Below are 14,605 nucleotides of genomic sequence, written 5' to 3'. Positions count from 1 at the left end.
TTTGTGGACTGTGCTTTGGCTGTTGTGTCTAAAAAGTCATGGCCAAACCTGTTCTTGCATGTTGCCTACTTTTCCCATCACGGGCCTTACCATATTAATCACATCTGTCTTGATTTCCTGGTCTGATAATTCCAAAATCCCTACCATATCAGATTCTGATGTTTGCCTTGTTTCTTCAGATTTTTTTTTTTTTTTTTTTTTTTTTTTGCCTTTTACCTGCTTTGCAATTTTTTGTTGAAAGCTGGACATGATACTATTGAAAACAGAAGCTGAAGCAAGTAGGTCTCTATTGTGAGGTACTACGTGAGTCTGACCAGGAGTTCAGCTGTTTGCTATAGCTGTAGGTATCAGAGGCTTCAGTTTCTTCTAGTGACCCTGTTTTCTCTCCCCTGTTATGTTCAAGTTTCTCCAGAAATTCTTACTTGAATAGAGTCTGTGTCTTGCACAGAACTAGAGCCCTGTTGATGTAATGTTAAGGTATTGGGGAGGAGAAGCAGTGTGTAATCTTATGATTAAGTCTCAGGGTTTTTACTGGGCCAGGATTACTGTGCTGTGACCTTCAGAAGAGTTTATCTTTTTTTTCTCTTTCCATTATGAGACAAGAAGGTTAGAGGGGCCTGGAGTTGGCTCATTGCCCTTCCTCCAGGCCAAATTAGGCTCTGGTAGAGCACAGTGATGGAGAAGGCAATGGCACCCCACTCCAGTACTCTTGCCTGGAAAATCCCATGGACGGAGGAGCCTGGTGGGTTGCAGTCCATGGGGTCGCTAAGAGTTGGACACGACTGAGCGACTTCACTTTCACTTTTCACTTTCATGCATTGGAGAAGGAAATGGCAACCCACTCCAGTGTTCTTGCCTGGAGAATCCCAGGGACGGGGGAGCCTAGTGGGCTGCCGTCTATGGGGTTGCACAGAGTCGGACACAACTGAAGCGACTTAGCAGCAGCAGCAGCATAGCACAGTGCATCCTTGAACAGCACAGGTTAGAACTGTGTGGGTCCACTGACATGCAGGTCTGTTTCAGTGAGCACTGCAGTACCACGTGGTCCAGTTGGTTGAGTCCATAGAATCATGGACACAGAGGGCCAGCTATGAAGTTACATGTGGATTTTTGACTGCGTGGGGAGTCGGTGCTCCTAACCCCCACGTTATTTGAGGGTCAACTGGTTATTTCCTAGGTACAGAGAAAGTAATGCTCAGGGGTATTTCAGAATGGTTAATTTTCTACTGTCTCTGCTGGAAGCAGATCTCTGACCTTCACTGTGAGAAGCTGATGGGACTGCTGGAGATAAAACTCATCACTGTGAGTGTGTTTATTTCTCTAACTAGTCAGCACTGAGCCTCCAGCATTTCAACAGTTGTAGTTTAGTGTTCCTACCTGTATTGGCTCCAGAGGATTCTGCTCTCAGTTAAACTGTGATTGTGGACTGCTGAGGGTAGGGTGAATAGTGAGTCTGTGCCTTAATAAACAGATGATGAGACAAGTAAATCAACATGTAAGGGAGGGCCCATGTTTATAATTAGAATGCCAGGTTCTGACTGGTAAATATGGGAGGGCTGCTGTAGTTGAAAAACCATTATATTGCAGCCAAATTCAGGCAAGAATCATCAACAGATGCCAAGGGGATTGAGAGGAGTGGGAGAAGGTGATTTAGATAAAATAAAAAACAGTGAAGAACTACAAAAACAATTGGAAAACAAGTAATAAAATGGCGATAAGTACATACTTATCAATAATTACTTTAAATGTCAATGGACTGACTGCTCCAATCGAAAGACATAGGGCAGCCGTTTGCATTAAAAAAGACAAGAACCTTTTGTATGTGGCCAACAAGAGACTCACTTGAGAGCTAAAGACACATACAGACTGAAAGTAAGGGATGGAAAAAGATGTTTCATGCAAATGGAAAATGAGTGAAAGACCTCAGTAGGCATTTCTCCAAAGAAGACATACAGATGACCAGCAGGCACATGAACAGATGCTCAGCATCACTAATTATCAGAGAAATGCAGATCCAGACAATGCAATATCACTTCACACCTGCTAGGAGTGACTGTCATCAAAAAGTCCACAAATAACAAATGCTGGCCAGGATGCAGAGAAAAGGGAGCCCTTGTGCACTGTAGGGAGGAATGTAAATCAGTGCAGGCATTTGGGAAACGCTGTGGAGGTCCCTCAAAAAGCTAAAAATAGGACCTGCACTAGCATATGCCCCAGCGATTCCACGCCGGGTATGCATATGGAAAAAATGAAAGCATGAACTGGAGAAGATACATGCGCCCCAGTGTTCCTAGCAGTGCTGGTCACAGTAGCCAAGATATGGAGCAGCCCAGGTGTCCACCAACAGAGGTGTGTGTGCATTGGAGTACTGCTGTATATACTCAGACCTCAGTAGCCAAGATATGGAGCAGCCCAGGTGTCCACCAACAGAGGTGTGTGTGCATTGGAATACTGCTGTATATACTCAGACCTCAGTAGCCAAGATATGGAGCAGCCCAGGTGTCCACCAACAGAGATGTGTGTGTGCATTGGAGTACTGCTGTATATACTCAGACCTCAGTAGCCAAGATATGGAGCAGCCCAGGTGTCCACCAACAGAGGTGTGTGTGCATTGGAGTACTGCTGTATATACTCAGACCTCAGTAGACATTTTGGAATGTCTGCTCAGCCATAAAAAAGAATGAATATTGCTCAGCCATAAAAAAAAAAAATGAAATTCTGCCATCTGCTGCAACATGAATGGACCTAGAGAATATTATGCTTAGTCAGACAAAGACACATACTATATGATATCATTTATATGTGAAATCTAAAAAATAAAATTAATGTATATAGTGAAACAGAAGCAGACTCACAGATATAGAAAACAAAACTAGTGGGAACCAGTGGGGAGAAAGAAAGGGCGGGGGGGAGGCAAGACAGGGGTAGGGGATTAAGAAATACAAACTACTATGTATAAAATAAGCAAGAATACAGCACAGAAAATTGTAGCCATTATTTTCTAATAACTTTTAATGGAGTATAATATGTAAAAATACAGAATCACTATGCTGTACACCTGAAACTAATATAATATTATGTCAACTATATATATATATATGGTGGTTAAAAAAAAAAAAAAAGGAAATGCTGACAAAAATGGGAGTAAGTCATAAGGACACAGGAGCCAGCTGGAGGGTCTCCCACTCACCATATCTGGTACAGTTTGAACATCCTTGGCTCCCATGCTTGTGACTTGCGTGCCCCTTTTTATTTTAAACATTTTCTTTCTTTCTCATGTAACTAGATGATTCAGGCTGATCTTATACTCCAGCACTGATACCAGCCTTTTCTCTGAAGATACCTCCAAGAAAAATATTTCTAAAAATGTAAAAAAGAAAAAATTTAAATAATTAAAAAAAGCAGAAACTGTGGCTCCCCTCAGATCTATATCTTATTGAAAGTAACTTACACTTGAATCGCTTTTCAAATGCATACTGTACCGTTGTTACATGTTTGTACACCAGCTTCCCTCCCTGGTGGACCCTAAAGTGATTTTGGACAGAGAGTTGAGGGTTAAGAAGGATCTTAGGTTAACTCAGATATAAAAGTGAACCTGTAAACTGATGTGTTACAGACTCAGGTGAGGTATTTACCTGGGTTCTGGTACATGGATACTCCTTTTTCCTGTATTACTCTTCCTTTTTTTTTTTTTTTTTTTAAAAGAAAGTGCTGGTCATATTACAAAAGAAAAAAAGACAAAAACATAATGTATTTTAAACTTACTGTCTGGTTATTATTATTCCAGAAAGAGATGAATGTCATCACCTGAGACAGAAATAAAGGCCGATATCAAATGTCCCCCAAGGAGTGGGGAGCGCCCAGACAGGCAGCCATGGGGGCGCAGATTTGGTTCCCTGGGAAAAGATGTGGTGGCTGCCTCACGTTTCCTTTGTGTCTTCTTTTCTCAGAAAACCTGAGCAGCGAGCAGGCTACTGAGATGGAAAACATGAAATCTTTGGTTTACAGACTGTTCACCGCCTTGCATTTAGAAGAGTTTCAGAAGAAGAGAGAGCACCATCTGCTGGAGAAAATTGACCACCTGAAGGGACAGCTGCAGCCCCTCGAACAGGTTTGGAAGCATCTCAATTGAGTCTATTTGTAAATAATCATCGTTTGGTCACAAAGTCGTGTCTGACTCTTCAGCGACCCAATAGACTGTAGGCCGCCAGGCGCCTCTGTCCATGAGATTTTAATACTCAGTATTGGTATAACTGCTCCCTCCATCTGAGCGTTTTTCTGAATGCTTCACATGGGTTTATTTTCTCCTTTAATCCTCGCAGTGAACCTGTGAATTCGGTATTATCAGCCTCATTCTTTGCATGAGGAAACTAAGACAGCAAAGGTACATAGCTACTATGTGGAAGAGAACTTGAGCTCTGGCAGTCTGACTCTGCTGCCGTCTTAGACTCTGTGCTGCGCGTTCTGTCTGTGGATGGGCCAGTGTCTCAGTGAGTGTGTATAAGATTAACTGCGATACACTAGCTGGAGCACTACCATTTTTTTTTTTTTAAGACAATAGGCCCTCCACTCCCACTCTGCTCAACTGAATTGCAATTGGAAAGTGAGCAGTGGCTTCCTAACATCTGAAGTTAATCAGTGGTGGAAGGAAAACAAAACCACAAACTTTTCTAGGGAGGAGGGGCAGGAGTCTGTTTTAAGGGAAAAATGCATTTTTTTTTAAACCTCGTGTTCCTATTTGTGATTTTTAAAAATGGGTAGGTGTATGTGTATCTTTGTGTATGAATAAAGAGTTTCTGGAGATAGAAAAAATGTTTTATTGAAGTATAGGTGACTTACAGTATTGTGTTCTCTTGTACAGCAAAGTGATTCACACATTCTTTTTTACATTCTTTGTCTATTATAGTTTGTCATAGGATATAGAGCTATGAAGGGACAGGCTACCCACTCCAGTATTCTTGGGCTTCCCTTGTGGCTCAGCTGGTAAAGAATCTGCCTGCAATGCAGGAGACCTGGGTTCAGTCCCTGGGTTGGGAAGATCCCCTGGAGAAGGGATAGGCTACCCACTCCAGTGTTCTGGGCTGGAGAATTCCATGGACTGTATAGTCCATGGGGTTGCAGAGAGTCAGGCATGATTGAGAGACTTTCACAGGATATTGAATATAGTCCCCTGTTCTATACAGTAGTACCTTGTTGCTGAAAGGAAGCTTTTGATAGTAATTAGCTCTAAGGATACTTAGGGGATGCCAGAGAGAGGGACTTTGTTTTTGGATTGTGTACCCACATTTTCAGGCTTCCCTGGTAGTTCAGACATCTGCCTGCAAAGTGGGAGACCTGGGTTTGATCCCTGGGTTGGGAAGATACCCTGGAGGGGAGGGTACGGCAACCTACTCCAGTATTCTTGCCTGGACAATCCCCATGGACACAGGAGCCTGGCAGGCTACAGTCCATGGGGTCACAGAGTCGGACATGACTGAGCAACTAAGCACACCCACATTTTCATTTTTTCTTTACTTAAAGTTGATAATACATTTCACTTGTGTTAAGATTAAAAAATCTAAAAAAATGGCTAATAGAAAGTTTTCCTTCTACTGTCCTCTCAGCACCATATCCCTGAACTGTGAATCATTTCAGACTTTATCTGTGTACAAATGCAAATATATGATTTTGTTCCCTTTTCCAGTAAAGAGTATATGCTGTTGTACACTAGTCTCACCTTTTTTCACTGATGGTATATCCAGGAAAGATCTCCACATTGTACCTAGAGAGCCTTCTCACTAAAGCTGCATGATAGCTTCATGAAAAATTGATAATTTTTGGTTTTTTACCCTTAAGAATGAACCTATAACAAAGCGTGTGTGTGCAAGTATTACCTGTAGGATACACAGAAGTGAAATTTCTGGGTCAAAGAAAGTAGACATGATTTTAGCTAGGTTTAGAAGGTGACTTCTGAGCTTTTCATTGTATACCCTTCTGTTTATTTTTTCCATGACCAGGTATTACCGTTATAATTTAAAAAATGGTTGACTAATGAATTGATTTGGAAATAAGGGATCACTCATGAACGTACATGTTTTATAAATTCTGATTTTTCACAAATCTTACCTCTTTAATGCAGATGTGTATCACTTTCATTCCTTTGCTTTTTTTTTAATTGGTGCACTGTAAACAACTAACACTGAAACCATACTCGCAGGAAACTAGTCAATCTAATCACACTAGGACCACAGCCTTGTCTAACTCAATGAAACTAAGCCATGCCCGTGGGGCAACCCAAGACGGGCGGGTCATGGTGGAGAGATCTGACAGAATGTGGTTCACTGGAGAAGGGAATGGCAAACCACTTCAGTATTCTTGCCTTGAGAACTCCATGAACAGTACGAAAAGGCAAAATGATAGGATACTGAAAGAGAAACTCCCCAGGTCAGTAGGTGCCCAATATGCTACTGGAGATCAGTGGAGAAATAACTCCAGAAAGAATGAAGGGATGGAGCCAAAGCAAAAAGAATACCCAGCTGTGGATGTGACTGGTGATAGAAGCAAGGTCCGATGCTGTAAAGAGCAGTATTGCATAGGAACCTGGAATGTCAGGTCCATGATTCAAGGCAAATTGGAAGTGGTCAAACAAGAGATGGCAAGAGTGAATGTCGACATTCTAGGAATCAGCGAACTCAAATGGACTGGATTGGGTGAATTTAACTCAGATGACCATTATATCTACTACTGTGGGCAGGAATCCCTCAGAAAGAAAGGGAGTAGCCATCATGGTCAACAAAAGAGTCCGAAATGCAGTACTTGGATGCAATCTCAAAAACAACAGAATGATCTCTCTTTGTTTCCAAGGCAAACCATTCAGTATCACAGTATCCAAGTCTATGCCCCAACCACTAACGCTGAAGAAGCTGAAGTTGAATGGTTCTATGAAGACCTACAAGACCTTTTAGAACTAACACCCAAAAAAGATGTCCTTTTAATTATAGGGGACTGGAATGCAAAAAGTAGGAAGTTAAGAAACACCTGGAGTAACAGGCAAATTTGGCCTTGGAATATGGAACGAAGCAGGGCAAACTAATACAGTTTTGCCAAGAAAATGCACTGGTCATAACAAACACCCTCTTCCAACAACACAAGAGAAGACTCTCCACATGGACATCACCAGATGGTCAACACCGAAATCAGATTGATTATATTCTTTGCAGCCAAAGATGGAGAAGCTCTATACAGTCAACAAAAACGAGACCAGGAGCTGACTGTGGCTCAGATCATGAACTCCTTATTGCCAAATTCAGACTGAAATTGAAGAAAGTAGAGAAAACCACTAGACCATTCCGGTATGACCTAAATCAAATCCCTTATGATTATACAGTGGAAGTGAGAAATAGATTTAAGGGCCTAGATCTGATAGATAGAGTGCCTGATGAACTATGGAACGAGGTTCGTGACATTGTACAGGAGACAGGGATCAAGACCATCCCCATGGAAAAGAAATACAAAAAAGCAAAATAGCTGTCTGGGGAGGCCTTACAAATAGCTGTGAAATGAAGAGAAGCAAAAAGCAAAGGAGAAAAGGAAAGATATAAGCATCTGAATGCTGGGTTCCAAAGAATGGCAAGAAGAGATAAGAAAGCCTTCCTCAGCGATCAGTGCAAAGAAATAGAGGGAAAAAAACAGAATGGGAAAGACTAGAGATCTCTTCAAGAAAATTAGAGATACCAAGGGAACATTTCATGCAAAGATGGGCTCAATAAAGGACAGAAATGGTATGGACTTAACAGAAGCAGAAGATATTAAGAAGAGGTGGCAAGAATACATAGAAGAACTGTACAAAAAAGATCTTCACAACCCAGATAATCATGATGGTGTGATCACTCACCTAGAGCCAGACATCCTGGAATGTGAAGTCAAGTGGGCCTTAGAAAGCATCACTACGAACAAAGCTAGTGGAGGTGATAGAATTCCAGTTGAGCTATTTCAAGTCCTGAAAGATGATGTTGTGAAAGTGCTGCACTCAATATGCCAGCAAATCTGGAAAACTCAGCAGTGGCCACAGGACTGGAAAAGGTCAGTTTTCATCCCAATCCCAAAGAAAGACAGTGTCAAAGAATGCTCAAACTACCGCACAATTGCACTCATCTCACATGCTAGTCAAGTAATGCTCAAAATTCTCCAAGCCAGGCTTCAGCAATATGTGAACCGTGAACTTCCTGATGTTCAAGCTGGTTTTCTTTTCGAAGGCAGAGGAACCAGAGATCAAATTGCCAACATCCGCTGGATCATCGAAAAAGTGAGAGAGTTCCAGAAAAACATCTATTTCTGCTTTATTGACTATGCCAAAGCCTTTGACTGTGTGGATCACAATAAACTGTGGAAAATTCTGAAAGAGATGGGAATACCAGACCACCTGACCTGCCTCTTGAGAAATCTGTATGCAGGTCAGGAAGCAACAGTTAGAACTGGACATGGACCAACAGACTGATTCCAAATAGGAAAAGGAGTACGTCAAGGCTGTATATTGTCACCCTGCTTATTTAACTTATATGCAGAGTACATCATGAGAAACGCTGGACTGGAAGAAACACAAGCTGGAATGAAGATTGCTGGGAGAAATATCAATAGCCTCAGATATGCAGATGACACCACCCTTATGGCAGAAGGTGAAGAGGAACTAAAAAGCCTCTTGATCAAAGTGAAAGAGGAGAGTGAAAAAGTTGGCTTAAAGCTCAACATTTAGAAAACGAGATCATAGCATCTGGTCCCATCACTCCATGGGAAAAAGATGGGGTAACAGTGGAAACAGTGTCAGACTTTACTTTTGTGGGCTCCAAAATCACTGCAGATGGTGACTGCAGCCATGAAATTAAAAGACGCTTACTCCTTGGAAGGAAAGTTCTGACCAACCTAGATAGCATATTCAAAAGCAGAGACATTACTTTGCCAACCAAGGTTCGTCTAGTCAAGGCTATGGTTTTTCCTGTGGTCATGTATGGATGTGAGAGTTGGACTGTGAAGAAGGCTGAGCGCCGAAGAATTGATGTTTTTGAACTGTGGTGTTGGAGAAGACTCTTGAGGGTCCCTGGGACTGCAAGGAGATCCAACCAGTCCATTCTGAAAGAGATCAGCCCTAGGATTTCTTTGGAAGGAATGATGCTAAAGCTGAAACTCCAGTACTTCGGCCACCTCATGCGAAGAGTTGATTCATTAGAAAAGACTCTGATGCTGGGAGGGATTGGGGGCAAGAGGAGAAGGGGACGACAGAGGATGAGATGGCTGGATGGCATCACTGACTCGATGGACGTCAGTCTGAGTGAACTCTGGGCGTTGGTGATGGACAGGGAGGCCTGGCATGCTGCGATTCATGGGGTCACAGAGTCGGACACAACTGACTGAACTGAACTGAAACAACTAAGAGTCATTTGTTTTTTCCTCAGATGAAAGCTAGAATCGAAGCTCGCTCAGAAGCCAAAATCAGTGGACTCCTGTGGGCTGGATTAGCGATGCTGTCTGTTCAGGGCGGAGCAATGGCCTGGCTCACCTGGTGGGTGTACTCCTGGGATATCATGGAACCAGTTACATACTTCATCACATTTGCAAATTCCATGGTCTTTTTTGCATACTTTATAGTCACTCGACAGGTAAGTAGAGTGTTTAGAAAATGGTTAAGTTATAATGTCTTTTGTAAATAATTCCTCACTCAAGTAATGAGCAAAAAATCCTTCTTACTTACTGAATTACTGCTACCTGGGTTCTTTTCAGCTGTTAAATTTTCTTGTTTTTCCAGATGGAGATTTATATTAGCACAGAGAAAGTGTGTATAACCTCTATATTGAAAATACAGTGCAACTTAAACTCCTCCTTTGAGATACACACATCAAATTTGTGTACTCTGTGTCCTGTTTATAAATGAATTTATATTTCAAACCACCCAGAAACTTTAGCTTTGTCTTGTGATTCTTTTGCTAAAAGTGTCCATTTTCCATTTCCTCTCTTCTATCCCTGCATGTGTGATTTCTCTTCCCTGCTTGCTTGCTTTTGAAAGGAACAGCTATCTCGAGTGAGACTAAATGTTTGTTTCACTTGTGTTGCCTTACGCTGGCTCTGATGGCTACAGATATGATGGCAAATATTTTACTGATGTGCCTTCCTCTGCTTTGTTGTTGCTAAGACAAGTGTCTTTCTTGCCGAGGTATTATGTTCATTTAAAGCATGTTCTATTTTGCTTTGCTTTTTTTTTAGGATTATACTTACTCAGCTGTAAAGAGTAGGCAGTTTCTTCACTTCTTCCATAAGAGATCAAAGCAACAGCATTTTGATGTGGAACAGTACAACAAGCTAAAAGATGACCTTGCTAAGGTACCTCATTGCAAATATGACATCTTACAGCTGGTCTTATTTGGGAGCCAGAATTTAGGGTCAGGGAAGCATCCTCGGTGGCTCACTCACACAGGTTAAATCTTGGTCCTACATAGGCTTCTCTGTATTTTGGTTTGTTCAGTGAAACAGCTGACATGTCCTGATACTGATTTCCTACAGTTTTTTGGTCATCTGTATTCTACATGGGGATAGCTTTAAATGTAGATAGGAAAAGTCTTAAATGACTCTGAGATAATAATAGTTTTCAATAGAAATCTGTTTCTAAGTGAAGATGTGTTTTTAAAGAAAGAAGTCCAATATCAAGCTCAATTGCAAATTTTGAACCCATTAAGAACATAAGACTTTTAGGAAGGTGAGCACTCTGATAAAAGAATTTTAAACTCTAAATACTTTCCAGGTTTCTTCTTCTTAAAAACAGAAGCCATATGGCATTCCTCCTTTCATCTTTTTCTTCTTTCAGATGAGAAAACAGAGGTGTATACTCTGTTGGAAAGTGGGGAAACCAGGGTATGAAGCCAAAAGTTTGGCTCTGGAGCGGTACTCTGGAGCACTTCCATATAGTCTGATTCCTAGGCAGCTGTTATCTCTGGCCTCTCAGCAGACCCATTAGTTTTTAAATTTTTCTTAGCAATTTTATAACAAAGTTTTAGAAAAAAATGTCTTCTACTGTTCAATACATAATCATTTAATAGCCAGTGATCAATCATATCTTTTATTACCTGTATCTTCTAAACTACCCATCCCTCAAATTTTTTAAAAAAGAAAGATATAACAGGAATTTATAGTCCAAAAGTTGGAGATAAAGAGGCTTTAAAAATACATTTACATTCCATATAATCATTACTTAGGAAAAATGTAATGATGCTTTTTGGGATACTTACATTTAAATGATGCAATCCAAGAAGGCTAAAGAATGTTCTCCTAACTAGTTTCCAGCACTGGGCATTGAAGATTTAGATTTTTAAGGTAATAAAGTTGAGAAAAAGGGGAAGCTAATAGGTCAGATTAATGGAGTTTTTGCTGTTGTTGTTTTGTTGCTGCTATTGTTTTTCATGAGCTAGAAAAACCACTATAGAGGGGAAAATGAACATAATAAGACCTATAAGGAAGTACTATAAACTCATAATTTACTATATATATATATAATATATTATAGTGTGTATATATATATATAGTATATAAAGCATATACTATAAACTCATACTATAAAACTCTTTTACAAAAGCAGCCACATAAATTGAAATATTGTGGGCAGTTGCCACTTGTCTTTTCGGTCTGTGTGTTGGCCTCAGGAGATGTTAGTTATCAACTTCTTGGAGCAGTCATCTGACGTGCTCGTGGTCCTCTCTGATGAGTGCCCCTCCTCTTCCCTTGGACAGGCCACCGAAGCCCTGAGACATGTGCGCCGCTCTCTCTATTTGCGGATGCAAGTAGAGGAACTCGAGGAAAAGAAGTAATCTTACATTTTTAATGTCAGTGAATTTTTCCATGATGTGTTTATTTTGCAACTGAAACTTTTTGAATCCCACAGTTCATTTGCCTTTGACTGTTTCAATCTCTTGTTAATAAAAAAAAAAAATGCTTGCAAAACACAGGTATTCTTTGATGCTCTCATTTAAGATTTTCAGTCTGTGGATTTTCACGGCTTGTTGAGGTTTACTGCTGGAAGGATCTGGGCTGCACCCATCAAAATCAAAGCTGCTGCTGTTACAGCTCATCATTTAAGCAGCTCTATCAGCCTGTCCCGTGTTCCTTCCCGTGCGGACGTGAAACGGCCAGTGTGCTTGGGCTCCCTTTCTTAGGCTTCATTTAAAATCATCTGGTCATTACTTTCTTTTTAATTCACAGTAGTTGGAAGATTTTTATCATTTGATAGTTAAAATTATTATAAAATGTCATTTGAAATGTTTCATCTTAATATTTACTCAAGTTACTGTTTATCATTTGTTGTCAAGTATTGTTCTAGGCACTTTACATAAAATTATTTGTAATCCTATAATCCTATGGGGTTGCTGTTTTTAATCCCAATAAGGAAACTAAGCTTTAGCATGGTTAATTTGCCCAGGTGTACATAGCCAGAAAAGATTTAAGCACCTACTCAGAGTAGATGATAAATCTTTATAAATGTACAACTCATGGTGTTCAGTCCATTACCTAGGATGTCACCTTTTCAGTGATTGACTACGGGACAGAAAGGGTAATGATGACACCCTGATACTGAGATTTGCTTTAAGAAAAAGAACACTGTTTTAAGGGTATACCTTTCAGTCAAATCAGATTCAAACTTCAAACATCTTAATTAGAGCAACACCCAGTGATCCAAGTGCTAGTCTGTATCAGTATCTCTGAAATCCGCAGAGTCTGGATTAGCAGTATATTAAGTGTTTTATTAACAAGCTAAGAATATGCACTTATGACATGTTCTGCCTTTGAGGAACCCTGTTCCCAGGAAGGGCCAAGACCACCAATACAATGAAAGTTAAGAGAAACCAGTTGGGCAAGGTGGGCCTTACCTCTTGGGAGTGCCATTTGCTGTACTCAATTCACTGATGCTTCCATCCCCAGCATCAAGAAGAATGCCCGGCCCCTATGACATACCCGAGAGAGACAGGTGTCTATGGCATTTTCAGGTATAGAGCTAGGAGAAAGCTGGGACCAGGAAAGAGAAAGGATGGCTTCTGAATTCTCAAACAGTCTAAAGGAAAACCTGGGAAGAGGTGTAGACTAGAGCAGGGGTTGGCAAACTAATACCTTTACTTGTTTTTGTAAACAAAATCCTATTGGAACACAAGTATGAACACCGATGCACCGTCTATGGCTGTTCTCACGATATGGCATCAAGGTTTGATTGCAGCAGACAGCGTGGCCTGCAAAGCCAAACACAGTTCATCTCTGGCTCTGTACAGAAAAATTTTACTGACCTCTGAAAAAGAATGTGAAAAACAATTATCAAAGAATACTTCTGTGTCTTTAGAGCTTCAGAAAATTTGTCATGTGAAAAATGAATGAATTCTTGGTAAAGATAGCTCCCTTTGATTAGTGTCATCTCTCTTTACAAAGTAAAATAGTTTTTACTTTTAAAATAGAGTTTAATTCTTCAGAGGAGGAGCTGCACATAGGTCACATTGTACTTTTTTTCTGACAGGTGAAACTGATTTCTGAGCACCGGGGATGACAGCTCAGTGATCAGAGGCAGGACATTCTGACCTTTTTTGGTCCTTAAACTGTAGTTTCTCAAATGGGAGATGTCATATATGTTAAAATGTTATTGATGAGAGATCATTTATTAACGCACAGAGTACGATCTTTCTACTCAAGTTCCAAGTTAAACAGACTGAAACCAAAACTAAAGGATTCCAAAGAAATTGCATGGTAATTGTATTATGAAAGGGTTGTCTTACCGTGAGACAACTGTTATAAACAAAATTAAGCTGTGTCCCTATTGTTTCCACAGCTCAGATTTGATGGCATTTTGGTGCCCAGATACATTGGTACCAGTGCCACTGCATCTGAACAAGAGGATTTTATTCAAATAAACCCTCTGACTGATCATTGAAGGAAAAAAAAAAAAAAGTGTGTGTATGCATGTGGTGGGTGGCAGGGGTTGAGCTTTTTAATAACATCAGCTAACTTAGGCAACCAGAGCTATACAATCTTTGCCTAGAGGGCTGGCCTGTGCTCACTGGATGAGCTGAGGAGAGTTTCTGTAGTCATTCACCCTTGCAAGGAGAGCCATGGAGATAGCAGCACCTGAGGGTCAGAAGTTAAACTGTTCAACTGACAGTGAAACCCCTGCCATGACCACCGGAAAAGGGATAAATGCCCCACTGACCTTGGCATGTAGTTGGCACATGTTTTGAACTATACCTGAAACAGCACAAACTACTGCTGAACCAGCAGGTCCCAAGTTGGTTATCAAAACCCAGACTGTTAACCATCTTCAGCCGCTGGCAGATTATTAACAAAGCATATTACTCAAATTTTACATATCATATTAGTAAGAGATGAATCTTAAAAATAACATCTGGGACTCCCCAGGCAGTCCAGTTGTTAAGACTCTGCACTTGCATGCAGGGGGCATGGGTTCAGTCCCTCATCCGGGAACTAAGATCCCACATGCTGCACAGCACTGGCAAAAAAAAAAAAGCCACATCTAGGACTCCATAAATATGACGAGGGCCTGTGAGTGGGACTACCAGACGGTGCATAGGAACTCACCATGCAAGACACTGAC

At 40.8% G+C, this 14,605-nt stretch overlaps 1 protein-coding gene across 1 annotated transcript in view; it reads left to right on the top strand.

Moving 5' to 3' along the window:
* The window catches only part of MCUB (mitochondrial calcium uniporter dominant negative subunit beta), a 96,482-nt gene extending 84,519 nt beyond the window's left edge, over positions 1 to 11,963 (top strand). The window contains exons 5-8 of the mRNA XM_006052212.4: positions 3,951 to 4,111; positions 9,429 to 9,632; positions 10,234 to 10,350; positions 11,751 to 11,963. Coding sequence (XP_006052274.1) covers positions 3,951 to 4,111; positions 9,429 to 9,632; positions 10,234 to 10,350; positions 11,751 to 11,828 — 560 coding nt within the window. The 3' untranslated portion in view covers positions 11,829 to 11,963. The remainder of the gene's footprint in view (positions 1 to 3,950; positions 4,112 to 9,428; positions 9,633 to 10,233; positions 10,351 to 11,750) is intronic.
* Positions 11,964 to 14,605: the final 2,642 nt, after the last annotated feature.

This window comes from Bubalus bubalis, chromosome 7 (genome assembly GCF_019923935.1).
Source record: "Bubalus bubalis isolate 160015118507 breed Murrah chromosome 7, NDDB_SH_1, whole genome shotgun sequence".
In the NCBI taxonomy this organism is placed as follows: Eukaryota; Metazoa; Chordata; class Mammalia; order Artiodactyla; family Bovidae; genus Bubalus; species Bubalus bubalis.
This window is presented reverse-complemented; position numbering and strand designations above follow the sequence as displayed.